Source organism: Mesoplodon mirus (genome assembly GCF_964341445.2).
Source record: "Mesoplodon mirus genome assembly, chromosome: 1".
Taxonomy (NCBI): Eukaryota; Metazoa; Chordata; class Mammalia; order Artiodactyla; family Ziphiidae; genus Mesoplodon; species Mesoplodon mirus.
The window spans coordinates 7,691,338-7,719,135 of record NC_138976.1 but is presented as its reverse complement, the minus strand read 5'-3'; the positions used below and the strand labels follow the sequence as shown (position 1 = coordinate 7,719,135).

The 27,798-nt window shown below is 53.0% G+C and overlaps 1 protein-coding gene across 4 annotated transcripts in view; it reads left to right on the top strand.

Moving 5' to 3' along the window:
- DNM1 (dynamin 1) overlaps window positions 1-27,798 on the top strand; it is a 45,985-nt gene that overhangs the window by 2,125 nt on the left and 16,062 nt on the right. For all 4 annotated transcript variants that reach the window (XM_082614796.1, XM_082614799.1, XM_082614797.1 and 1 more), the window contains exons 2-11: window positions 13,717-13,790; window positions 14,011-14,160; window positions 14,524-14,727; window positions 15,013-15,111; window positions 15,215-15,375; window positions 16,384-16,526; window positions 16,660-16,795; window positions 16,988-17,055; window positions 18,182-18,320; window positions 25,638-25,724. In XM_082614796.1, the coding sequence (XP_082470922.1) occupies window positions 13,717-13,790; window positions 14,011-14,160; window positions 14,524-14,727; window positions 15,013-15,111; window positions 15,215-15,375; window positions 16,384-16,526; window positions 16,660-16,795; window positions 16,988-17,055; window positions 18,182-18,320; window positions 25,638-25,724 (1,261 nt within the window). The remainder of the gene's footprint in view (window positions 1-13,716; window positions 13,791-14,010; window positions 14,161-14,523; window positions 14,728-15,012; window positions 15,112-15,214; window positions 15,376-16,383; window positions 16,527-16,659; window positions 16,796-16,987; window positions 17,056-18,181; window positions 18,321-25,637; window positions 25,725-27,798) is intronic.

Here is a 27,798-nt window from a genome sequence, read left to right as displayed (position 1 = left end):
GTCCAAGGTCACAGGGCCAGGAAGGACAGCATCTATTAGACTCCAATCTGGAGCCTGCACAGCTTCTAAGAGCCCAGCTCTGCACTGAGCAAAGGGACGTGCAGGGGTGTGGGTCCCCATTTTCCCCATCTGAGTGATGGGCAGACTGACAGCTGCTGCCTTGCCTTCCTGAGACAGTGGCCGTGGGGCTCCAGTGAGTTCACGGGTGTAAAAGCTCCCTTTTGTAAACACGTGGGAGGGAGGTGTTGATTGTCAGTTAGGTTTGGGGCCTGCATGTGCCAGTACAGACCAGGCCCCTGCCCTTTCGGAGTTCACTGTCCAGCAGAGAGAGGTGCCAGTAAGTAGACAGCACAGCAGGCCAGCCTGGTCACAGCTGACTTCGGCAACTGTTTGCTTGTTGAGTGGTGGAGTGAGATGTGGATTCTGCCCCAGGAGGCCTGGGCCCTCTCGAAACCCAATACCATTTGACTGTGGCCCTGCAGGAGGATGCACGGGGTGTGCAGACGCAGGCCAGGGGCAGAGCAGGGGTCACTGCGCCTGAGGCGGAGGAGTGAGCAGGGAAACATTACTTGATCCTCATGAAAGCTAGAAAGGAGGCCGGTGTTGGAGTGCAGTCGGGAAACTGAGGTTCACCGGGGCCCCCAGCCAGCCCTGCCTGGTCTGTCATGGGTCCCAACCTGTCTACCTAGGACTAGGTCCCCAGACGCATAGGCATGGTAACAGTGGCCCTGCCTCCTGGGGCTTCCTGGGACTCAACCCCCTATGGAGAGGAAGTGGAATATACAACAGAGGAAGCAAAGATTGCTCCAGGCCAGCCCGGGCTCCCGGGCAACGAGGAGGACCCTGTTGTCAGCTCTGCAATGGAGGTGACCCAAGCAGCTGCCCAGGACCCTGCTAGGACTGGTCTGGGTCTATGCTATTTCTTTGTCCCCCTTTTACAGAAGGGAAAACTGAGGCTGATTCATTGAGTCATTCAGCAGATATATGAAGAAGAAAACTGGGGAATGGGGTCAATGCTGGGAGGGAAAAGGGCCACTTTCCACAGGGAGGTCAGAGAAGGTCTCTAGGAGATGGTGACATCTGAGAGGAGAACTGAGGGATGAGAAGCCACGTGACTATCTGGGGAGAGCATTCTAGGTGGAGGGAACAGCAAATGCAAAGGCCCTGGGGCAGTAATGAATTTGGTGTGTTTGAAGAACAGAAAGGAAGCACTGGGGCTGGTGTTTGGGAACAGCAAATGCAAAGGCCCTGGGGCAGTAATGAATTTGGTGTGTTTGAAGAACAGAAAGGAAGCACTGGGGCTGGTGTTTTGTAAGCAAGGCGGACACAGCATCGGGGAGTAGGCTGGGGCTAGATCTACAAGGCCCTCAGATTATGCTGAGGAGCTGGGTTTGTTTTCATTATTATCAGAAGCTTTTAAGTAATGGAGTGACTTGAGCTGATTCCAGCAAGTATGTGACTTGGGGAGGGGGGCAGGAAACAGATGAGGAGGCTGCTGCGGTGGGCAAAGGTGACAGGGCCTGGACCAGGGCTTTAGCAGAGAGAGGAGGAGACCTGTGGGGTTCAGGATGTATTTTGGAGGAGAGTCCCACAAAACCTGCTGGTGGATGGGATGTGGAAGGTGAGGAAAGAAGAATCCAAGATGACTTCCGCACCTTTGACCGCAGGTGGGTGTTGGCGCCATTAACAGAGTACGGGAGGAGCCAGGTGGGGGGCTGGGGGTAAAATCAGGAGTTTGGTTTTGAACTCTTTGAGTCTGACATGTCAGGTGGGCAGTGTGGTGATGCAGGTCGGAAGCTCAGGGGGAAGGCTGGCTGGAAATATAAATTTGGAAGAGATGGGATGTAAACCCGTGAGCATAGATGAGATCATCTTGGGGGTAAGTGCAGACAGAGGAGTGTGCGTGGGCCCCAGGACACCCCAGCATTTTGTGAACAGATGTCTGGTGCCCTAGGTTTCCCTTTGTCTGCCCCCAGCTGCGTGCCCCCTCCCCACAATACCCATCCGGCGTCAAGTCTGGTGTCCTGGGATAGGCTTCCAGCCTCCGATGCCCCTGGTCTTGCTCACTTTGGTGCCCAGGCATGCTGACATTTGGGCAGTGCCCACCTTCACTCCCGTTTGGCCCTTGGGGAGGCCAAGGCCAGTGGGAGGGTGGTAGAGGGGCTGAGCGCTCAGGCTCTGGAAACAGACCTGGGTTTGTAGCTTACCTCTGCCACTTACGAGCTGGGCAACATTGGGCATGTTTCTTAAACCCTGCCCGGCTGCTATTTCCTCATCTGTAAAATGGGGATAATAATGGTACCTCCGTCATGGGATTGTGGCGAGTGTTGACGTCATACCCGTGAAGCACTCAAGGGTAAGGTCTGGCACAGAGGATGCACCCATTCCTGCCTGGGCATAGGTACCAGCTGGGAGGAGGCCAGGGTGAGGGTAAAGGTGGGAGAATCTCCTCTAGCCAGGGTAGCGAAGGGAGGCTGGGGAGGGAGCCTCTGCCCAGAGCCCACGGGGCAGCCTGGGGGTAGTGTTTTGGGTTTCCCTGGTGACTCTGCCTACCCCTGCTCAGGCTCCCTGCCTCCTACCAGTCCCGTTGCCCCTTCCTCTGCATTCACGTCCCAGCACAGACTTGTGCTGATCTCTGGCCTCAGAGAGCCCCTCTCTTGGTCAGCCCCAGCCCACTCCCCACTACTAAGATCTGTCGCTTCCTCTGAACACTTCGGGCTACATCTTAGTGGTCCCATTTCCCAGGTTTGGAGACTGAGGCCAAAGATGATTAGGGGATAATTGAGACATCAAAAGTAGAAAGTCGCTGACTGGAGGGGTCAGAGAGAACTGACATCTCCTTGGCACTTGCAGCATGCCAGGCCCTAAGGATACAGCTCTGAAGAAGCCAGACCCACCCCTATTCTGGGGGAGGGCGGGCCGCAGGGGAGGGGGCTCACAGCTGAGCAGGACAGACAGACGCTACATCACACAAAGAGCTCTTTTGTTGTGTGTTGGAAAAAGGGTACCAGGAGCCTCGATATTGAAGGGAGGGGAGTCGTCAGGGAGCCAGGGAAGGCATTTGAGCACTTAAGTCTGGGCCTGAGCAAAAATAGGACTTGGTCAGGCAAAGGAGTGAACATACTCCGGGTTCAGGGTCCCACCTGAGCAAAGGCCCGAGGTGGGAGGGAGCCCAGTGCGTCTGAGAACCCAGACGAAAGGCAGTGAGGAGCAGAGGTCACAGTGAGACCAGGAGGGTCGGGGAGGCGCTGCCGGCCCTTCAGCCATCCCCACCCAGAGAGCCCGCGATGCTGCCGGGCAGCCACACTCTGCTCCCCCTCTCCCTGCTCAGAGCGCGCACCTGCCACGCGCCCACAGCCAGACCCGCGAGCCCAGCCCCGCCAGAGGACGTCTTCCCCAAACCCCCGCCCCACCCAGTGGCCCCAAGGAGCTGGGAATGAAAGGTGACTCTGGCAGACGGCAGCTGATCCCGGCGCCAGGAGAATCGAGTTTCCCAGGCCTTGGCTGGGGTCGGAGGGTCGGAACCTGGCGGGCGGGTGAGGAGGGGCGGGGCGGGAGCGGAGGCAGCCAGTCACGGACGTGGTGTTATCAGCCCTGGAACAAGAGCAGAAGTGGAGCCCACGTGCCGTATGTCTAAATAGTCCTGTTATAAATCAAGCTAAGGAATTGCTAAATACAATACATTCTGCCCTCCCACCTTGACAAACACACCTTCAAAGCAACCTGGCAGGCTGGTGTTGAATATAGAATTTCAGACTCCTCCGAGCTCTGTGATGGGATGGGAAGCGTCTCTCTCCAGGCTGCCCTCATATTCCAGCTCCATCCCCGTCCCCAGAAAGGATCCCCCTTAACCCCCCGGGGTTGCCTCCCCGAAGCGAGGGCCGCCCCCAGGGCGGGCAGAAGCTAGAGGTAGGCTTGAGACCCCTAGGAGGGGTGCACAGGCTCCAGTTGGGCACCTTCCCTTGGTCCTTGGGAATCCCATGCTTCATGGGGATGGTGAGGCCGGAGATCTCAACTGGGATGGGGTGCAAGGTCAGGGCCCCGATTCCCCAGGTCCAAGGGCATCGCTGATTATTGTCTTTTTGGAACCAACAACCTGTCAGTAGGAGGAGCATCGTCCCAAGTTTTCAGATGGTGAAATGGCACAGAGAGGGTAGGGGACCTGCCTGAAGTCACACAGCGGTGGAATCAGAGGCAGAACAAGAACCAGCACAGGTCTCCTGCCTCCATGTGAATGTCCACCATCTTCACCCCAACCCATGTGCCTCCATCTCCACACACCTCAGCTTCTCCTCCTCTTCTCTCTCTGGGTGTCTCTCGGGCACTCTTACCCCCTCCCTGGACTGAAATCTGGCTAGGGAATATGAACTGTTTGTAGTAGTCAGCTCCAGCAACTTGGAATTACTACAGGCAACAGGAAAAAGAGGAATATTGGCCTTGGAAGGTGTTTGAGACAGTCACCTAAATGGCATCTTCCCAGTGCCCTGGCCAGAGGCCCCGGGATCAGCTCCCCCCTCCTCTCTCATCCTCTCCATCCATTCAGTCTACAAGCCCTGTGTATTCTGCCCCAGTCCACCCCCCTCTCTCTACCTTGGCCACCACCACCTTTGTCTTAGCACCTGGGGCAGCTGCCTCTCTTGCCATTCTCCGTCTGACAGCACAGAACTCTCTATGGCTTCCCAATCTGATCCCCTCTGCTTGAAGCCCTCCTTAGCCCCCCTACCCTCCAACCAGAGCCCTAGCTCCTGAGTTGGGACCCTGAGGCCTGCCTTACCCAGCCTGGCTTCCCCTCCAGCCGCTCCCTCCTGGGCCACCTGGGTCTCTTGCAGTTCATGGGAAAATGGGCCATCCCTCTCCCTCACTATCCCGAGTGCCGTTGCGTGTGCTGTTCTCTCTGCCGGGAAGGCTCTTCACCACACCTCCGTCTTCTTCCTTCACTGGCTCAACCTCCAAGGCTCACATCAGCCAACACCTCCTCCAGGATGCCTTCCCTGATCACCCTCCAGCCCATGACCTCCGTGTGTATGGTAGGGCTCAGTTTTTCCAGAATGAGGGACCATAGAGGGAGAAAGAGGCCCATGGCCTTGGGCTGAGAGCTCCCTGCAGAGGAGTTCCAACCGAGGTTACTATAAACATTTTATCTGTTTATTACTGCATCACTCTTTTATCACTGGTCTTAGCACAGGGAAACAAGGCCACCAGCCAGGATGGGGAGAAACATCTCAGCAGGTGAATGCAATGCTCTCTAGCACACACAGGCACCTAGCACATGATGGGCACTCAGGTGGCTCATGGCATCACCAATAGGCACTCTGTTAGATCCTTCTACAGCCAGGATCTCAAGGCATCCCCTCAACAACCCTAGGAGGGAGCTGCTGGATTGTGTCCCATTTCACTGATGAGGAAACTGAGGTTAGGAGCAGAGAAATAATTTAGTGGTGGAGCTGAGATTCCTTCACAGCAAGCTGCTGGTGATAAGAAATAAGGATCCAGATGTAGCTCTGTATTGAGCGACTTGGGAAAAGTTTGTGCTGAGCTGTTAGGTAGCAAAACCACTACCCAAGTAAGGCTCAGAGCCCCGGGCACAAGTAGGCACATGAGGGGCACCTGACTTCATCTCTCTGAGCCTCAGTTTCTTCCCCTTTATGTTGGGGAAACTGGACAGGCCAACCTCACACAGCCATTCGAGAATCAAACAAGAGGATGCAGATTTCTTAAACAGCTTTATCAAGGTATAATTTACATGCCATACAATTCACCCATTTTTAGTGCACACTTCAATGGTTTTTAGCATATTTACAGACTTGTGCAACCATCATCACAATCTAATTTTAGAACACTTCCATCACCCCCAAAAGAAACCTCGTGATGATGCAGATTTTAGAGCCCCCGGCAGAGTCCTTGGCCAGCAGTCAACAATGCATCAGTGTTTGCCATGACTATTATTATAAGTGATAAAATGTTTACAACGGTGAGCCCCAGGTGTTGCGGTGTTGGTTGCTTTTTATTTTTGCAACATTTTATTTATTTATTTATTTTTCTGACTCAATAGCTGGAAACAGCAATTTCTTTTTTTTTTTGAATTTTTGAATTTTATTTTATTTATTTTTTATACAGCAGGTTCTTATTAGTTATACATTTTATGCATATTAGTGTATATATGTCAATCCCAATCTCCCAATTCATCCCACCACCACCACCACCCACCCCCGCCACTTTCCCCCCTTGGTGTCCATACGTTTGTTCTCTGCATCTGTGTTTCTATTTCTGCCCTGCAAACCAGTTCATCTGTACCATTTTTCTAGGTTCCATATATATGTGTTAATATATGATATTTGTTTTTCTCTTTCTGACTTACTTCACTTGTATGACAGTCTCTAGATCCATCCACGTCTCTACAAATGACCCAATTTCATTCCTTTTTATGGCTGAGTAATATTCCATTCTATATATGTGCCACATCTTCTTTATCCATTCGTCTGTCGATGGGCATTTAAGTTGCTTCCATGACCTGGCTATTGTAAATAGTGCTTCAATAAACATTGGGGTGCATGTGTCTTTTTGAATTATGGTTTTCTCTGGGTATATGCCCAGTAGTGGGATTGCTGGGTCATATGGTAGTTCTATTTTTAGTTTTTTAAGGAACCTCCATACTGTTCTCCATAGTGGCTGTATCAGTTTACATTCCCACCAACAGTGCAGGAGGGTCCCCTTTTCTCCACACCCTCTCCAGCATTTGTTGTTTGTAGATTTTCTGATGATGCCCATTCTAACTGGTGTGAGGTGATACCTCATTGTAGTTTTGATTTTCATTTCTCTAATAATGAGTGATGTTGAGCAGCTTTTCATGTGCTTCTTGGCCATCTCAACATTTTATTTTGTGAAATTTTTCAATTTTATTTTAATTTTTTAAATTCATTTTTATTGGAGTATAGTTGATTTACAATGTTGTGTTAGTTTCTGCTGTACAGCAAAGTGAGTCACTTATACATATACGTGTATCCACTCTTTTTTTAGATTCTATTCCCATATAGGTCATTACAGAGTACTGAGTAAAGTTCCCTGTGCTATACAGTAGGTCCTTATTAGTTATCTATTTTATATATAGTAGTCGAAAGTTGTTTTTTGTTTTTTGTGGTACGCGGGCCTCTCACTGTTGTGGCCTCTCCCGTTGCAGAGCACAGGCTCCGGACGTGCAGGCTCAGCGGCCATGGCTCACGAGCCCAGCCGCTCCGTGGCGTGTGGGATCTCCCCGGACCGGGGCACGAACCCGTGTCCCCTGCATCGGCAGGCAGACTCTCAACCACTGCGCCACCAGGGAAGCCCCGAAAGTTTTTTAAAAGGGAGAACATATGATTTTTTAAGGTACAGGCAAAAGAGAAATTGATTTTCATTTTGAAAGTATAAAGTCATCAACACTTGAAGGAAAGGAAAGAGGAAGGAAGGGAGGGAGGCAGGAAGGAAAGAAGCAAAGAAGAAACGTAGGAAGGGGCGTCCGGAGCCTGCGCTCTGCAACGGGAGAGGCCACAACAGTGAGAGGCCCACGTACCGCAAAAAAAAAGAAGAAGAAGAAGAAACGTAGGAAGGATGGAAGGATAAGGTGGAAGGAAAGATCACAGATTTTCTTTTTTTTTAAATTAATTAATTATTTTTAACATTTTTTAAATCTATTTATTTATTTATTTATTTATTTATTTTGGCTGCGTTGGGTCTTTGTTGCCGCGCGCGGGCTTTCTCTAGTTGCGGTGAGTGGGGGCTACTCTTCGTTGCGGTGCGCGGGCTTCTCATTGCGGTGGCTTCTCTTGTTGCCGAGCATGGGCTCTAGGTGCCCGGGCTTCAGGAGTTGTGGCTCACGGGCTCTGGAGCGCAGGCTCGGTAGTTGTGGCACACGGGTTTAGTTGCTCCACGGTATGTGGGATCTTACTGGACCAGGGCTCGAATTCGTGTCCCCTGCATTGGCAGGCGTATTCTTAACCACTGCGCCACCAGGGAAGCCCCATAGATTTTCTTTAATAGAGAAAAAGGATGTTGTGGAGAGAGCACCGGGCTTGGAGTCCAGAGCCCTTGGGCACCAGTCCTACCCTGCCGCCAACTTGCACTGTGAACTTGGGCAACACTCTTCCCCTTTTTATGCCTCAGTTTCCACATCTGTGCAATGAGGGCGATGGTGGGAGGACTGTAGGAGCTTTGTCAAATCATTCTTTCGGTTGACAGGGGCGTCCCGAGTGCCCGCTCAGTGCCAGGCTCCGAGCTGGGTGCTGGGAATACGGTGGTAAACAGGACCAACCCTGTTTACTGGACATCAGAATATCAGGGGAAGCTAAGGCCAGGGCTGCCCTAAAATGTTCAAACCTCAGCTGGAAATTCATGGGCTGTGCAACGAAGTGGGCCGGCCTGGGGCCTCCTGGGGCCGCAGGAACAGAGCGGGACTTGTTGCCTGGCCTCACCTCCTCCCCACTGTGTTTCTTGGCCCATCCACTCCCTCGCCTCCACCCTGGATCCCTGCTTCAGAGGGCATCTCACAGCCTGCCTGGCCCGCTTGCCTTCCACTTCCAAGGCAAGGTTTGGCAGGAAATATCCTGGCCTCCATCCACTCTTCCGGCCAGCCCCCAGGAGACCCACCTTCCAACTCCCTCCCTGCTGCATCAATTGGTGACATGGTTGTGGGAGCCCAGCCTGTGTTCTCAGATTGCTCAACAAGTCATATTTATAATCATTGCTACCATTTATTCAGGCATTAGTTTATGTAAGCCTCACAGAAACCCATTTTACTGAGAAGGAAACTGAGGCTCAGAGAGGCCTGGTCATTTGTCCATAGCCACACAGCTCCTAAGTGGCAGCTCTGACATCCAACGCCTGGCCTGTCTGACATCAGAGCCCAGGAAACAAGAGACTTATAAGGATGACTGCCGCTGGGTACCTGCCAGACCAAGCATGCTCCTTTCTGCTGTTGTTTACATTCAGCAGGACCCAGAAACCAGGCTTCCAGAGCAATAGTCCCGGATCTCCGATACCAGAGTAGGGGTGGGGTCACTTCGGCCCTTTGGTGTAATTTCTCCAGGCCCCTCTGGGGTGACAGTGCCAATTCAGACGGGGAGTATGTGGCGCCTGGAGGTCGTGAGACGTGTTTATTTCATCCTCCCTGTGCTTCAGGTTTGAAGGTACTTCTGCAGATGGCAAGGCAAGGCCTCCCCGGGAAACCACCATCTGTCCAGGATGAGTGGGAGGGGCTGGCCTGTCACCATCCACCCCTCCCACACGTCCCTCGAGGCTTTTGGGCCCGGCACACTTTTCTCTGGGCACCAGTTTTGTCCTCCCAACCAGGAGCTGGGTGGGAGGTGCAGGGGGGGCTCTGGCTGGAGGCCAGATCAGGCCCGAATCCCCAGTGGGGAGGCACCAAGGTACACTTTAACAGAGGGCATGGGGCAGCCTTTCCGGTTGAAAGGCAGGAGCTGTGGAGCCGCTCAGCCGTGCTTGCTCCTACCAGTGTTGCCTGAGCCCCTGCTGTAGCCCAGCCTGTGCCCAGCGTGGGAATCCAACGGAGCAAGGCGCTCAGTCTGGACATGGGAACCAGCCGGTGCTTGTCACTGCCTGTCCAGGCACGTGGGGCTGGAGAGCCAGCCTCCCGGTCCTGGTCCCATCTCGGCCACCTCTCCTACCTCTCCCATTGCTGTGTGGCCTCACAGCTCCCTGCCCTTCTGTGGGCCTCTGTTCCACCCTCTGGACAATGACAGGGGAGTGAGACGTCCTCTGAAAACTGCACCTCCTTGATGTCCATCGTTTCCACCCAACATTCTGTGGTCAGAATCCCAAGATCCAATTCAGTGCCCGAAGGAGGTGAGGCAGAGGGTTCTTCAGGCTCTTGGATTCCTTGCTGAAATCTGGGGAGCCTCCGAGGGAAGAGACCGAGGGCAGGAGGACCTCCTTGACAGGCCCCTCCAGCTGCTGAGCGCCTACTATGTACCAGGCATGGGCTAAGCTCTCGGTGAAAGGGCTCCAAGGATCCTCCCACAGCCATGCGTGGTAGTATGTGATGCCTGGTTTAGATCATGTGGTTTACAGCTGAGGACCCTGAGGCCCAGAGCATGAAGCAACTTGCCCCGGGGGCACCAGGCCGGGGAATGGCCAAGGCAGGATTCGAACCCAGGGCCTCTGCCCGGCACTGGCTCCTCATCACTGAGCCAGTGGTCCTTAAAGTTGACAGGAACATGAAAATCATATGGGGATCGTGTTTAAAGTCCAGATTCCCTCCTCCCCTCCCCTGCCCCCCCCCCCCGAGATTCTAACCCAGCCTGTCTGAGGAATGTGCATTTGAACAGGCTGCCTGGGGAACTCTGACACAGACTGTGTGAGGGCCTCCCTTTGAGAACCTGGGCCAGGGCCAAGTTGGGGCCCCTCCCCACCTGGGCACCCCATCCCCACCCCGGCCCTGGGAGATCCTGGTCAGAGGAGGCACTCTGCTCCCACACATGGCCCTGTGCTCTAATCTCAGCTTCCCATAAGCTGCTTGTCCTTTAAGTAGCCCTGGGAGGCTGCAACTCGGAGCAGGCTGGAGCAGACCCTTGACCACCCCTCCAGCTGGGCCCTGGGCTCCCCACACCCTCTATGTGGCACCTCAGGGACCTCCGCCCCTCTGGCCTGCCAGGGCCAAGTGGGCCCATCTGTGTGGGGGGCGGAGGGGTGCTGTCAGGGAAGAGCTCCAGGGAAGGTTCATGTCTCTGCATGGGGAGGGGGCTCTCTGTGGGGAGTCCCATCCTTCCCAACCCCTCCTGCAGTTTCCATGGCAACTACTGTTGCCATGGTACTGCTGGGTGAGGAGCTGGTGGGGAAGAAGGTAGACCCCAGGCCCCCAGGCCCACCCCAGCCTCTGTGAGAACAGATGTCCTACCTCCACAGCCCTGAGGGATCCCAAGTACTAGGGGGTCACCCCTGCAAAGGCATCAGCGAATAAAGGATGGGAGAGACAGAGACAGGAAGCTCCCCCCCTGCTCGCTTCCCCCCCCCCAGTTAATCACCTCCCTCTCTGTGCTGCCTGGTGCACCTCCATTCCAGCACATGTCACACTGCATTGCATTATCTGTTTACTTCTCTCTCTCCCACCATGCTGTGAGCTCCTCGGGGTGGGAACTGTCTGACTCATCTCCTCGCATCCCCAGGGCCCAGCACAGAGCCTGGCACAGAGCAGCTGCTCCCAAATATGTTCTAGACTGAATTTAATTGAATTACATAAAAAGCCAAGTCTGGCTCCTCAGGTTTAGAGGGCAGCAGAGTTTGATGGGCAAGTTCGCAGGCTCTGGAGTCCAACAGCCTCAGGATTGAATCCCAGCTCTGCCATTCCTCATTGGGTGAACTTGGCCTTTCTGAGCCTCAGTTGCCTCATCTGTAAAATGATCATTTCCATATGGGAGCACTTTTTTTTTTTTTTTTTTTTGTGGTACACAGCCCTCTCACTGTTGTGGCCTCTCCCGTTGCGGAGCACAGGCTCCGGACGCACAGGCTCAGCGGCCATGGCTCACAGGCCCAGTCGCTCCGCGGCATGTAGGATCTTCCCGGACCGGGGCACGAACCCGTGTCCCCTGCATCGGCAGGCGGACTCTCAACCACTGCGCCACCAGAGAAGCCCTGGGAGCACTTTTTGAGGACTTGGGAATTCAGTGCCCATTTATTAAGGACGTCTTGTGTGCTAAGCCTTGTGCTGAGCCATGGGATACAGCGACAGACGGAAAGATGCAAGCCCACCCTTCTGAAGCTCAGAGTCTTGCACAAATGAAAAGCATTTGCCTGGCACCTAGAAATGATGGTTAAATGCAGGATTTATCATTCTCCTTCTCCATAAGGTGGCTGACTCCACCCCATTAGCCTTTGCTCTCCCTAGAGGTGGGGCAAGGTGAGAACAGGGGATGGAAGAGGCCTCCTCAGGGTCCCCAGATGAGGCCTTGAACCCAGAAACCTGGGCCTACTCTGTTGTCCCCAAACCCTCTGCCCCAAACCTGCTTTGTGAGTCCGGGTCAGGCTCTGGGCTGGGGGCAGGGGATCCATGTTCATGATCTGGCTGTGTCCCAGCCCTATAGGATCTTTTTTTTTTTTTTAATAAATTTATTTATTTATTTTTGGCTGTGTTGGGTCTTCGTTGCTGCACGTGGGCTTTCTCTAGTTGCAGCGAGTGGGGGCTATTCTTCGTTGCGGCACGCGGGCTTCTCACTGCAGTGGCTTCTCTTGTTGTGGAGCACGGGCTCTAGGTGCACGGGCTTCAGTAGTTGTGGCTCGTGGGCTCTAGAGCACAGGCTCAGCAGTTGTGGCATACGGGCTTAGTGGCTCCGTGCATTGGCAGGCAGATTCTTAACAACTGTGCCACCAGGGAAGTCCCCCTTTAGGATCTTGAGTGTATCCTTTCCCCTCCCTGGGCCTCCATGTGCCTCTCCATGAATGAGGTGACTGGCCAGATCTTTGTGGTCCCTCAAGCTCTGGCCTCCTTCCCCCTTTCCTGAGTCCTGGGAATCCCATAACTGTGATCCCAACAGCCTGATCCCTGGAGAGGCCTCCACCGTCCTTCTTGTGCTGGCCTGGGTGGGGCCGTGGGTGTGTGGGTGGGGAGATGAGAAGAGCTGACAGGACAGAGAGAAGTGGCACCCTCCAAGAGTTAGCTGAAAGGACTGCTGAGGTTGACACAGCAGATGTCTGAGGAATAGACATCAGGTCTAGGGGCATGAGGTGACTTTGGGATGCCTCAGTCCAGTCCTTTAAAGGGAGCTGGGGGGCTTCCCTGGTGGCACAGTGGTTGAGAGTCCGCCTGCCGATGCAGGGGACACGGGTTCGTGCCCTGGTCCGGGAAGATCCCACATGCCATGGAGCGACTGGGCCCGTGAGCCATGGCTGCTGAGCCTGTGCTTCCGGAGCCTGTGCTCCGCAACAGAAGAGGCCACAACAGTGAGAGGCCCGCGTACCGCAAAACAAAAAACAAACAAACAAAAAAAACAGGGAGCTGTGTCTTCAGGGAGTTGAAGGGCAGAAAGCTTTCACCAGAGAGTCAAACAGATCTGTGCCCAGGGTCTGGTAGATACTGGCTGGGCAACCTGAATGTCTCTGAGCCTCAGTTTCCTCGTCTGTAAAATGGGGATAATAACAGTGTCTTCCTCATGAGGCTATTGTGTGGAGTCCAGGAGATATTGCCCACGAAGAGCCTGGCATGCAGTAGGTACTTAAGGAGCATGAGTTCTTTTCCTTGCCTCCTCCTTCCCCCCATCCCCCTCATCCTCAACCCCAGCCAGATGGGGCCCAGGGAAGGGGAAGTGAGATGCTGCCTTTCCCCACAGCGGAAGGGTGGGGAGGAGGTGCAACTCCATTTCCTTGGCCACTCTGTGGCCACTGGATGCTTGGGCACGTGGGGTGGGGCACCCCATGCCTCAGTTTCTCCTGAGTTGAATGGCAGTGGCTGGGTTGGGGCAGGGACGTCCTGTTGGCTCAGAATTAACACAGGGCAGACCTGAGACAGGTCTGGGGGCTAGTTCAGAAGCACAAATTCTGTGACCCAGAGGATTTGCAGGTGATCTGTTACGCCTCTCTCAGCTGCCCTCTCCCCATAGTGAAGCCCTTAGGCTAAGGTGTGGCAGGGAACTTTGGACAAGCTTTGGGGCTCCCAGTGGCAGGACAAGTGCCCCTGGGACAGAGGGAGCCTCCTCAGACCTTGCCCCTCTTCTCACCCCCATCTCACTGCAGGGACTTCCTGCCCCGAGGATCTGGCATTGTCACCCGACGCCCCCTGGTCCTGCAGCTGGTCAATGCTACCACAGGTATGGGCTTCCCCTCTTTGGGCCTCATTCCTCATCCGAACAGCGGGGATAAAAATGCGTAACAGACAGATGGCTTTGCGTGGAGGGAGGGAGAAGAAGGCAACGTTTTGTGTGTGTGTGTGTGGTGGTGGTGGGGTCTTTTCCCAGCGGAAGATGGGACCCAGTTGGGTGCCAGCTATTATGATTTTTACTCCCCCTTGCCCCCCTCCTTCTGGGGCAGAATATGCCGAGTTCCTGCACTGCAAGGGGAAGAAATTCACCGACTTCGAGGAGGTGCGCCTGGAGATTGAGGCTGAGACCGACCGGGTGACTGGCACTAACAAGGGCATCTCTCCGGTGCCCATCAACCTCCGCGTCTACTCGCCGCACGGTGAGGAGACCTGGCCCCGCCCCCAGCCTCTTGGCTCCGTCTCTGAGCCCCGCCCCTTAGGGACCATCTTCTTGGCCCCGCCCCTTAGCTGGCCCCTCCTCAAGGGCTTCACTCCTCCTGCAGACTCCGCCCCCACAGCGACTCCTCTGCGCATCCTACCCCTAGTCCCACACTGCCACGGCTCCGCCCACCCCTGGCCACGCCTCTAACGGGCCTCCGTTTAGCCCTTCGCGTTTCCCTAACCCCACCCACCTACGGCCACGCTCCCAAACAGATCCTCTCTAAGTCCCGCCCTGTTCCTTAATCCGTCCGCCCCCGGCCACGCCCCTCGCCTTGAGCCCGCCTTCTCGCCGCCCTGTCCAGTGCTGAACCTGACCTTAGTGGACCTGCCCGGAATGACCAAGGTCCCAGTGGGGGACCAACCTCCCGACATCGAGTTCCAGATCCGGGACATGCTTATGCAGTTCGTCACCAAGGAGAATTGCCTCATCTTGGCCGTGTCCCCAGCCAACTCCGACCTGGCCAACTCTGATGCCCTCAAGGTCGCCAAGGAGGTGGACCCCCAGGGTAGGTTTTCACAGGTAGCCGATGCGCAAGGCCCTGGGGGTCTATTCACAGCGTAAGGCGGAGCCACTGGAGGGTCTAAGCGAATAGGGGTGGGATCAGATTTATGCCTTTAAAAATCATTTTGGCTACTGTGGAGAATGAATGAGGCAGGGACAGCAGAGGCAGGCAGTGGGTAAGGGAGGGTGTGGGCTGGGAGAAGGGGGAGTGGGGTGGGATTGGGAGTGCCTGGGGTCGCCTGTGTGAGGGCAAGTGCAGATGTAGACAACCCTCTCCTGCCACCCCCAGGTCAGCGCACCATCGGGGTCATCACTAAGCTGGACCTGATGGACGAGGGCACAGATGCCCGTGATGTTCTGGAGAACAAGCTGCTCCCGCTGCGCAGAGGTCGGCAGGCCACACACCTGACCCAGCCCACTGCCCCTCCTCGTAACACCGCCCCCCCACCCCCCGCAAGCCTGGTTGCCCCTGACCCCCACCCCATCCACAGGCTACATTGGAGTGGTGAACCGGAGCCAGAAGGACATCGATGGTAAGAAAGATATCACGGCTGCCTTGGCTGCTGAACGCAAGTTCTTCCTCTCCCACCCTTCCTACCGCCACTTGGCTGACCGCATGGGCACGCCCTACCTGCAGAAGGTCCTTAACCAGGTAGGTGCTCAGGCCAGGGTGAGGCCTGGGGAAACCGGCATGAGAACAGAATCATTTAAGCGTATTTTGTGAGGGTTGCCCCCTGTCCCACAGTGAGGTAGCACCAGAGCTTTGCTGACCGTTCCCTGCCCGGGGCCAGGAAGGGGAGCCCTAGGAATGCCCCAGAATGGAGAGAAGTCCAAGACCTTGTGTGGAGGGTGGCATTGACAAGGGCTTGGGCTTGGGGGCTAGGATTGGAGTATGGTTGGCTAAAGACCTTTGTTCCTTCTGAAATGGGGAGAGGCTGATCTGCGGAGGGGGTGATCCCAGGGGCTTCCCTAGGATGTTTCTCCATCCGGAATGGGGCTTCCAGAATTACTGAGGGGTGTGTGTGTGTATGTGTGTTGACAGTAGGAAGGCAGTGTGGTATGGGACAAAACTGGGGTCTCTGGAGGCCACAGACCTGGGTTCCAGTCTCAGCTTTGTCACTCACCCACCAAGACTCTCCAGCTCTCTGAGCCTCTATTTCTGCACCTGTAAAATGGTGATAATGGTGATGAGACCTGTTTCTTAGGGTCATTCTGCAGTTCAGGGAGATACTGCGTGTGGAGACCTAACCAGAGTGAGCCTCAGAACTTGAGAATTACCTTAAACCCAAAGGGCACAAGGGGGCAGTCTTCCAGCCATCACTGCCCCTGATTCATTTCATCTGGCTCTTGTGGTGTCTAAAACTATTAAATTAGTCAAAATCGGGTAATTTCAGATAAAAATCTAGATTTCTGGCTTCTACTGAAAATGAAGTTATTGACTCATTAATTCAATTAATACACCTTTGTGAGCACCTACTGTGTGCCAGTCCCTGCCCTCAGGCAGCTTTCATTCTGGTGGGCAGGACAGCAGTGGGCAGGGCTGTGGCTCTGCACCTCACCACGTCCACATGGGCCCCAGACATCCTGGCCCCTGCCTGGTCCTGTGGGCATTCTGGGTCTCTGACCATGGCCTTAACCCTTTCCTCGCCCCCACCGCCAGCAACTGACAAACCACATCCGGGACACACTGCCGGGGCTGCGGAACAAGCTTCAGAGCCAGCTGCTGTCCATTGAGAAGGAGGTGGAGGAGTACAAGAACTTCCGCCCTGATGACCCAGCACGCAAGACCAAGGCTCTGCTGCAGTGAGGCCCTCCCCAACTCCTGACTCCCCATCATGGGGCTGCCCCTCCCCCCAGCCTCTCAGCCCAGGGCTCTCCCAGGGCTCCCTGCCTTGGGTTGCTGCTGCCCCCTCAGGTCTTACCACTCTCTCCCCAGGATGGTCCAGCAATTTGCTGTAGACTTTGAGAAGCGCATTGAGGGCTCAGGGGACCAGATCGACACCTATGAACTGTCGGGGGGAGCCCGCATCAACCGGATCTTCCATGAGCGCTTCCCCTTTGAGCTGGTCAAGGTAGGCAGACCCCCCAGGGGCAGGAGGGCTCAGGACTACCCTCCCACCCACCCACCTAAGACTCTCTCATGCGTACGTGTGCTGACCCCACTAGAGGCCCTGATGCCCAGCTCTGGGAGTGAGGTGGACCCTGTTTGACCTCCCAGGTAGCAGAACAGGCCCTGACTAGCCATCTCTTTGTCTCCTACACAGATGGAGTTTGACGAGAAGGAACTCCGAAGGGAGATCAGCTATGCCATCAAGAATATACATGGCATTAGGCACGTATTGGGACCAGGGGAGGGGAGCTGAACCCTGGAAGGCAGGAGGGGTCTAGTGCAGAGACAGAGGGAGTGATGGAGTGAGCCTCCCTGAGGAAGGACCAAAAGCCCTACCTAGTCGCAGTCTCCTCAACCCTGACTTTCTGGATCCAGCTTGGACAGGCTCTGGATAGGGGAGGTGGATGGGAGACCCAGGCCACCCCACTACCTGCAACCTGCTACCCTCCTTTGCTTGTCCCTGGGAGCAGCCCAGAGACTAGAACAGTGGGGTAGAGCCCGAGACACAGGTGGCTGGGGAAGCACCCTTCGGGCTTGGGCCCCCTGCCCATCCCCAGGGTAGGACATCTCCCCCCAGTGCTATCCAGCACAAAGCTGCCCCAAACACTGGGTAGGGCCTGGGGTGGAGCATCAGGTGTTAGTCTGTGAACCTTTTATGATGGGATGAGGCCTCTCAACCCTCCAGACCCTCCTACAGTCCCATTAGCCCGAAGTTGGCCCCATTCCACCCCACTTCCCTCCTCCTAGCCAACCCCAAGGCCTGTGGAGCCGGGACAAAGACTGGAAAATAGACTGTTCCTAAAAAGCTTAGCCCTGCTCCAGGGACCCAGATCTACACTGTCCATTCAACAAGAAAATTTAAAGCACCTGCTATGTGCCAGGCAGTGAACAAGACTAAAATGTCACTGCTTTCATGCAGGCTCAATTCCAAGGTTTAGCATGGAATTTACAGACTGCATTGGCTAAGGCACAGAAAAGAAAAAAAAATCTCCTTCCTAGTCTTAAAATAAAATGCTTTATTCCCAGAAAGGCTCTTAAAGAAAACCCAGTTTGACAGTTTTTAAACCATTTCTAGACATAGAACGTTTTGTATGAGCAGAATCTGAAGACAAAGCAGGACAAATGCGAGTTATAAGCAGACCTTGTCTTGCCCTAAAGAGCTTCAAATGAAAGGTCTTCTTCAGAATCCCTCCTGCCCATTTTACAGATGGGGACACTGAAGTCCAGAGAGGGGTAGTGGGAGGACCCCGAGGGCAGAGCTCAGGGGGGCGGGGCGGGGCCCTGGCCTGGTGCTCCTGGCAGGAGCCGGTCTGTGACACCGTGCCCTTCCTCCGCTCCGGGCGTTCAGAACGGGGCTCTTTACCCCAGACATGGCCTTTGAGACCATTGTGAAAAAGCAGGTGAAGAAGATCCGAGAACCGTGTCTCAAGTGTGTGGACATGGTTATCTCGGAGCTAATCAGCACCGTTAGACAGTGCACCAAGAAGGTAACCAGCTGCCCGGCCAGCCCCTGCCTCTGCCCCGCCCTGCTCTGCTGCCAGGCGCTCCTTCCCCACCTCCCCCAGTGCCTCCTGGTAGCATGTACAGACCTCAGCGGGGTGGGGGAGGCAGGCCACCACAGGAGAGGGGGACTCTCTGAGGGGGGCCTCACCCAGCCCCGGACCCCAGACCAGGGGAACCAAGGGATTTAGACATTGGAAAGACAGGTATGATGGTGGCAATTGGCCCTGAGAGCCCACCAAGAGCTCCTCCAGCTCAGGGAGAAGAGGGGACCCTGAGCCCCCTCCCTGCTCTCAGAGGTGGGCTCATCTTTGGGGGCTCCAGGGAGGGGTCTTGGGGAAGTCTTGTCCCTGGAGACAGATGAAGTACAGGACCTTCTTGGGTGCTGCCCTAGGGGCCTGGACAACCAGAGGGATTCAGAGGACCCAGGTCAAGCAGGTACCCTGACTCCCCGCCGTCCTTCATCTTCCCCATCTCACGCCATCCTCACTCAGGACCCTCACTCAGGACCTTCCCCGTCCCTTTCATCCACATCCAGCCTTCCAGGGACAGAGCCCCCTCTGCTATGTCGTTTGAGCCTCACAGAACCACTCAAGGAGGGCACGGCAGGGCAGGGAGGATGGCACCCATTTCACAGCAGGAAAACTGAGGCTCGGGAGATCAAGTGACTTGCCCGAGGCCATATGAGCTAGGAGGTGGCAGAGCTGTTACTTGGAGCCAAGGCTTTGGACTCCAAGTCCAGTGCTCGTTTGATTCCACCCCCAGACTCCCTCCCTTTCCCCTCCCCACTGCTGCCCTGGCCCCTCTCTATCACCATCTCCACTCTTTCTGTCTTTCCTCTTCTCTCTCTGTCTTTCCAAACTGAGCTCCTCCAGACTCCTTAGGAGGAGAGGCAAAGGATGCCCCTTGAGGAGAAAGGGAAGGGCAGGAGTAGGGCAGGGAGCTGGAGAATGGCGATCAGGCAGCTACACAGCAACTCCAGGAGGCATCATCTGCCCCGTAGCCTATGGAAATGGAGCCCCCTGGAGTTGTGCAGTGCACAGCCTGGGCAGCTGAATGCAACAACCTTGGTGGAGAATAGGGAATGGTGCTGGGCTTTGGAGTCGGGATGAAGCGAATACAGGAGGTTCTGGGAAACCTAGAATTGAACAGAATGTGAGTGAGTGGGGTCCTGGCCTGGGTCAGCTCCTCAGCAGGACAGCATAGGAAAAGGACAAAGACGGCACAGGAAAAGAGAGAGAGGGCAGGCTCGGTGTAGCTGAAGAGTTGGGGAGAGGAGGGAGGCAAGCCCTGGGGAGAGAATATGAACTCAGTAAGTGCCCTTGGATGGGGCAGGGGCTTGGTCCCTCAGACCCCTCCCATGCCCTCAGAGCCCTGGGGGTTTCTTGGCAGCACCTGGGAGGTGCCAATCCAGGTGGCGGCAGGAGGGCCAGGTCCCACGCTCACATTGTCTTCTCTTCTGTCTCTCTTTCTCTGTGTCGGTGTCTCTCTCTTCCCTTGTGTCCGTGCCATCCTCCACCCTGGACCCTGGCTCTGCTTGGCTTTCACTCCCCTCCTTCTCCTCACCCGCCCACCCCCGGCTGCTTCTACTCCTGTTCCCCTCCTCCTCCCCGGGTGCAGGACAGGCCTCTTCACACCTGACCTCGCTTTTGAAGCCACAGTGAAAAAGCAGGTGCAGAAGCTTAAAGAGCCCAGTATCAAGTGTGTGGATATGGTAGTCAGTGAGCTCACGGCCACCATCAGAAAGTGTAGCGAAAAGGTATGATGGCCGCCTGGGAGGGGCTGGGCCTGGCCACCTCTTCCTCATGGCCAGGGCCTCCCGTGGGCAAGAACCAACTGCTGAGCAAGCCCGGCAGCCTCTCAGCCACCCAAGTGGACCCAGACGCCCAGGCCGGCCCGGGGGATTCCTGGCCCCAAGGTCTCATGCCAGCTTCTAACCCTGGGTCTACTGTACTCATGATTCCTTCAGGCCCCCACCTCTGCCAGAAGACTTTGCTCTAACCCAAGCATCTTCTTTGATGCTTTGATGGCCGCTTTGATGGTGATGATAAGGAGATGGCCGCTGTTTACTGAGCACCTACTGTGTGCCAAGTACTAGGCTAAGTGCCTGCCCTTGTTATCTGACTTAATCCTTTTAACAACCCTAATCAGTGAGTAGTCTTATCCCCATTTTACAGATGACAAAACTGAGTCTCAGAAAAGAGCAGCAGAGTGGGATTCAGATTTAGGGAGGCTGAGGGAAGAGATCTGGGATCAGGGCCTCCTGGGGCAGGGGAGCTATCCCAGTCCCTCAAAACCAATTTGCCTAAAAGCATATTGGGTTACTCACTTTACTGTAATCCATACATGTTTGACAGGGTCAGCCTCTTTTGAGTCGTCCGTGACCTTTTAGATGGCTTTTTCCTATTTGTCTACTTCGGGGCATTTTGGGGACTTTTCGCCAGATCGTCTAAAGCAGTTCTTCCCAGGGGCCTGCATGAGCCCAGCCTCACTTGTATTTGAAAAACTCCCTACACTGGGAGGTGGGGGAACATCTGCCTTAACTTCATGTTTTAAATAAGCATCACGGTTTTCGTGGCTCATATATAATTAGTCCTGTGCGCCCCTTACACAATCCTATCTCACTTTTGCTCACTTCTGTGCCAAATGGGGGTAGGTTAAGCAAATTAGCATCCACTCAGTGCCTGATCCAGGTGGAATCAAATCTGGGCTGGACTCTCCATCGCATAGTATATATCATGACATCTAAATCACGGTCCCACTGCGTCATGAATACTAAGCAATGCAATCTAAACTTTTGTTAAACTAAAAAATACCGAGTTTATTTTAAGCTGCCTCAAATCTCTTTACAAAAGAACACAAAATAGATCTAAATTTTTTTAAATTTTGGGTTTTCATTGTGAAAGGAACACATTCTCAGTTAGAGAAAATTTGGAAAATGCCCAAGAGTGAAAAGGAGATAACAACACTCCCTTTCCAAGAGCCACACTGAGATTTTTGTACATTTCCTGCAAATACACTCCTTTTTTAAAACAATGAAATTATCGGTATTGATTTTGTTCTGATCATACATGATTGTTACCAAAATATTCAAACTGCACGGAGAAAGCAAAAGTCCCTATCAACTCACAGCCCTAGAGATAAGGACGGCTAGCAGCACACCCTTCCTAACTAATTATTTATTTAACCTAATTATTTATATAATTACAAATATTCACCAGTTTTCACCTAAAAGGGATCACACTGACCACACTGATCCGTGAACTCTTCTTTTCTACTGAGCAATGTGGGGTGGAATCCTTGTAGTAGCTACGTAAAGATCATGCCCTTGAACAGCTGAATTGTATTCCACTGTAGAAATATGACATGATTTATGTATTCAATATCCTATTGACAGACATTTAGGTTGTTTCCACCTTTTTTTTTCTTTTACAAACAGTGCTGCAGTGAATAGCCTTATAAATATATTTGTAGTACTTATCCTGTCATTTCTTTAGAGCAAATTTCTGGTATAGAATTGCCTAGTCAGTGGATGTGAGCACTCACAGTTTTGGTAACTTCTGCAAGATTTGCTCTCCAAAGAGTTTTCGCCAATTTATTCCTCCAAACTGTTTTTTCTATACATAGGTTTATTTACTTTGTTAGGTATTTACACTGTGAATATATTAGTATCCTGCTTTTTCTCTTAATAACATACATTTTGGTGGGTGTTATTACATAGTCTATGTGAACATTTTTTTAAATAAATTTATTTATTTATTTATTTATTTAATTTTTGGCTGCGTTGGGTCTTCGTTGCTGCGCGCAGGCTTTCTCTAGTTGCGGCGAGCAGAGGCTACTCTTCGTTGCGGTGCGCGGGCTTCTCATTGCAGTGGCTTCTCTTGTTGCGGATCACGGGCTCTAGGCACACACCCTTCAGTAGTTGCAGTGCGTGGGCTCAGTAGCTGTGGCTCACCGGCTCTAGAGCACAGGCTCAGTAGTTGTGGCGCATGGGCTTAGTTGCTCCGCGGCATGTGGGATCTTCCGGGACCAGGGCTCGAACCCGTGTCCCCTGCATTGGCAGGTGGATTCTTAACCACTGCACCACCAGGGAAGTCCCTATGTGAACATTTTTAATGATTGCATAATATTCTATTGAATAGATTTATCACGGTTTACTTAACCATTTTCCTATTGGTGAACACTGAAACAGTCTCTAGTTTTTCAATATTATAAATACCCTGGCAATGAACATCTTTGTGTATAAAGAATTTTATTTTTCTTTCTCTAGGATTATTTCCTTAGGATAGATTCCTAGAAGACTGATTACTATATATAAACATTTAAAAACTGTGGAACACTTTGCTGAATTGCCTTCCAAAAAAGCACTAATTAGGGTAAATGGTAATATTTTGGAAACAACCCAGATGTCCATCAAGAGGGGATTGACTATGGTATCACACAGACAATGAAAGACTATAGTTGTTAAAAGGGCAAGGGATATTTATTTCCATTCACGTTTCCTTCCACAGTGTACTGTGGGGGGAAAAGCAGGTTTCAGAGACAAACGTATAGAATATGGGGGGGAAAGTAATATATGTAAATGATAAATATATAAAATATATAATATAATATAATAATCTACATAAGTGATAAAATTCCAAAGGTATAGTTACTAACGATTATTTTAAGAAGGCAAAGAACACAGGAATTTTTTCATTGCTACTTCACAAACTTTAGTCATATTCAGATTTCTTACAGTGAGTCGGTAAATTTTTGTAAGGAGAAAAATTGATCAACAAAAACTTTAGAAAGGAAAGCTTATAACTTATGTCTAAAAAATGGCCTTTTAATTGATTTAATGCATAGTGGTTTTTTGTCTACATAGCAAAACTCACCCATCTTCCTCTTTTTTTTTCCCTCCCCAAATCTTCTAAATTTAGCAAGCCACTCCTGCTGATCATTCCTAGGCCTGCTGGGATTAGAGTTTCATCTCTGGATGAAATCTGGAGTTTAATGTCCAGCATAGGGTGTGCTGCTCAGTCCTCTCAACAACCCTAAGAGGGAAGGTGCCATTATTACCTCATTTCACACATGGAGAAACTGAGGCTCAGAGGGGTCCAAGCACTTTTCCAGCAGGGTAGGGGGCTGGCTTTGAACCGAGAGCCATGGTGGCTCCAGGGCCTGCATTCCTGACCACTAAACAGTGGGCTCCAGGCTGACTGCCCCACTTAGCCAAGACCTGAGAGAGAAAAGTTCCATTTTAAAAACTGGCTGAAAGTTCTGGAAATGCTCAGAGGCAGCCAGAATGGAAAAAGATGCTCAAAGGGAGCAGAACTTCTCAAGGGGGCTGAGGCTGCCCTGTCATTTGTGACACATGGAAAACTTGACAAATGTAATATCCGGGCCGTTAGTGGGAGAACTGGTCATGCTCTTTGGCAAATTGCTCCCTCCTCCTCCCTCCTTGCCCCTCCCGCAACGCCACCCAGGGAGGGAGCACTTGGGACCATCTCAGAGGAGGCTTTTCTGGTGGCCGTGACTCGGTCCCAAATCTGCCCCAACTCGGGGATTGTAAGGAGTGATGGCCCATCCCTGAGCCTCTCGGGGCAGCGGGGTCCACTGGGCCCCTCCAGCCAGTGCTGTTTCTAAGCCCCGGCTCTCAGGCTGCCTCCCTCCCAGGTCCCCTGAGCTTGGCCACATGAGCCACACCCTTGGCAGAGCCACGGAACAGTCGGGGGGGAGTGGGGAGGATGTGGCATCTCTCAAGTCTGCCTCTCCTGGGCTGGCATCCAGGGCGCTGCTCTCTCCCCCACCCTCCTGCCTCTCCTGATGCCCCCCACCCCACCCCCGCCCCATCCCCTTGGCCTCCATCTTGCCCTCAGAATCACTACCTGTGACCCAGGCACGCTAACCTCCAGCTCTCTTCCCACATAGGGGGATCCACCTGTGGGGCCTGACCCAGGATGGGAAAAAGGGACAAGGTGTGGGTCTAGCTTTGCCCAGCCTGGGCCCCTCCATAGCAGAGGAGGAGGTCCCCTTAGGTAGACTCCCACCATCAGCAGCTCAGCGAGTCCCCCTCTCCAGGGAGCTGCCGGTTCATGAGCCAGAGGGCAGAGGAGCCCATGTCTGCTCACCCTGGCAAGGAGGGCAAAGACTTCCATCCTTCATTCATCCCCTCATTCTTTCAACGGGCCCTCTTTGGGCACTGACAGTGTGCCCAGCCCTGGGCCCTACCTTCAGGGCAATTACAGCCCAGTTTGGGGAGGGAAGTGGGGTGGAGAGGGATGGGGCACATGGAGGTGGTCACAGTAGGCTTTCTGGAAGACACGATATTCAACAGAGTCCTGAAGGAGGTGTCAACCCAGGTTTTGTCCAGAGCCTGGCTGAGCTGAAGGCAGAGCCCACAGACAGGGGGGAAGGGTTTGGAGCAACTTCCCCTTTGGCCTCAGTTGATAAAAACTGCGGGGGGTGGCTGGGTAGAAGGGTGCTGCTGAGCTTCTACCCGCAAAGGAGTGGGGTAGAGACAGGCTGGCCGGCCAGCTCTGAGCCAGGCAGATGTGTCGGGGTAGTGGTGCCAGGACAGGGCATGCAAAGGGAGGCAAAGCCGGGTGGATTCTACCAAGAGGGCCCCCGCAGGGTACTGCTCATGCTGCTGGCACTCGCACTCCGCATGCCCACCCCACCCCCCAATGCCCTCGCATGCCTGTGCCTCCTGCATGTCCTTTGTGTGACTGCTGGTTTTCCCCTGCTCCCCTCCCCCAGCTCTGACAAGGAGCATTGCCTGTCCCCAGCCTGACTCAGGAGGCCACCTGGCACCTCAGGCCCTGCCCTCCCCGGATTCTCCCTGGATCGTAACCTGCAGGCTGTTACCTGCCTGATTCCCCACCTGACTGTGCCTCCAAGCCTTTGAGGAGGCAAGGGGTAGCCCTGAGGATCAGTGAAAGTTTGGGGCGCTAACAGCGCCCCAAACAAAGGCCTCAATCGAATAGGTCTGTTTCCAAGATGGCTGCCACCAAGATGGCGGCCCAGGAGCAGGCTGATTCCCAAGGCATTTGTGCTCATGGGAACTGCCGGCACCCATGAAGTTGCCCAGGTAGGCTAGTGAAGAGGGCCCGGGACCGGGAAGACCCTTGACTTGCCATTTGGAACCCACAATTGGGGGAAAGGGGTGGCTGTGGCTTGGTGCCATCAGCTTCCTGGGCCCCCAGGTGTGGGGCATTCTGTGTGTCCCTCCCACCCCACGCCCCTGGATTCTGGTGGGGTTTGGGTGCCCCCTACCCGTGCCCCCAGTGTACGTGGCTCTCTCCCCTCCCCCCGCTCCCCAGCTCCAGCAGTACCCCCGGCTGCGGGAGGAGATGGAGCGCATCGTGACCACCCACATCCGGGAGCGCGAGGGTCGCACCAAGGAGCAGGTGAGCCCACGCGCCGCCCCCTCTCCCCTCACCTTTCACTCCTGCCCTTGGGCTCACCTCCTTCTTCCCACTTTGTCTCTTCTGTCTCAGTCTCTCTTATACTTTCTCTCCTTGTATTAACTTTCTGCTTCTCTCTTGCTCTCTTTTTTGCTGTGAGAAAATATATACATAACATAAATTTTACTATTTTAACCACTTTAAATTGTGCAGTTCAGTGGTACTGAGTACATTCAGATTGCTGTGCAACCATCACCACCAATCATCTTCAGAACTTTTCATCTTCCTAAAATGAAACCCTGTCCCCCTTACACAGTGACTCCTAGGGACTTCCCCGGCGGTCCAGTGGTTAAGACTCCACGCTCCCAATGCAGGGGGTGTGGGTTCAATCCCTGGTTGGGGAACGAAGATCCCACATGCCCCACAGTGAGGCCAAAAACAACAACAAAAAAATGACTCCCATTCCCCCTTCCTCCCAGCCCCTGGCAACCACCATTCTCCTTTCTGTTTCTATGAAGTTGATGACTCTAGGTACCTCATATAAGTGGAAGCATACATGTGTCCTTCTGTTTCTGGCTAACTTCACTTAGCATAATGTTCGCAAGCTTCATCCACGTTGTAGCACGTGTCAGAATATCTTTCCTTTTTAAGGCTGAATAATATTCCATTGTATGAATAGACCACATTTTGTTTATCCATTTTTTCCCACTTTTTGGCTATTGTGAATATTGCTGCTATGAACACAGGTGCACACATATCTCTTGGAGAGCTTGCTTTTACATCTTTAGGGTATATTTCCAGAAATTGAATTGCTGGATCATGTGGTAATTCTATGTTTAATTTTTTGAGGACCTGCCATACAGTTTTCTAGAGAAGCTGCTCCATTTTACAATCCCACCATCTGCTTCTCAACTATCTATACTCTGGTCATCTCACTTTGGGCCTCTCTCTCTCTCTTTGCTGTTTCTCTGGGTCACCATACACCCCTCATAGTTGCCCTCCCTTCCTTTTATGTAGTCATTTATCAAATGTTCATTCATTCATTCATTCATTCAATAAGAAGCATATTCCCTGAAAGCTCCTCTCAGCCATTCATTCATTCATTCATTCAATAAGAAGCATATTCCCTGAAAGCTCCTCTGAGCTGGGAGGAGCAGAGGTGAGCAGGCTCCCTCATGACCCTCACAAAGCTCACAGGCGAGTCCTTTTTCCTTGGCCATCTCCCTGTCATCTGCTGTCTATACCCACCTCTGGCTCCCAGTTCCCAGCTTCCATCCTCATACACCCCTTCTCCACAATGGTGCTGTCCCTAATCACTCACATTTTTGTTGCCGATGTTGTGTTTCTAAATCCTCACTGGTCTCTTTTTAATGACAAAATGGTAAATACTCAATAAAATATTCAATCAGTATAGAAATCATTAAATTACGAGTAAGTGTTCCTCCATTCACTCTTCCCCGCCCCCAGTCTCCCATAAAAGAACCATTATTAAAAGTGTGGTGTGTCTCCTTCCAGACATTTTCCCTAGGCACATACAGATTCCAGATTTCCTCTTACTCTTAAAGAATCACAATCCTGCAGTGTGTCTTGCCTTTTTTTCTCTGAAGATAATTGTAGCTAACATCAGTTGAGCACCTATTACAGGTCAGACCCATGACCTTCCTCCTCTCACTGTGTCTTCACCACTCCTGTGAGGCTGAAACCCTCCATTTGTGGAATTTGAAGCTCGGTGAGGAAGCAGCAGGGCCTGGGTCTGAACCCGGCAGTGAGCATCAGGAATGTCACCCCCATCACAATTTGGTTACAAATCCCATCACTCTTAATTATTTGCAAAGGGGATTTTCTCATGCCAGAATCTGGAAGTTATCCTCATTCTTCTGAACAGCTGTAGAGTGCCTTTCAGTTTAGAGGACACCATAATCTATTTCACCTTCTGATAGCCGTTGGCTTGTTCCCAGTTTTTCTCTGCAACAAACCACACCAGACTGAACACCCTGGTACATGTATCTTTGCTCACTCAAGGAGCTTATCTGTGAGATATAGTTCTAGAAGTGAATATATGCATTTTATTGTTGTC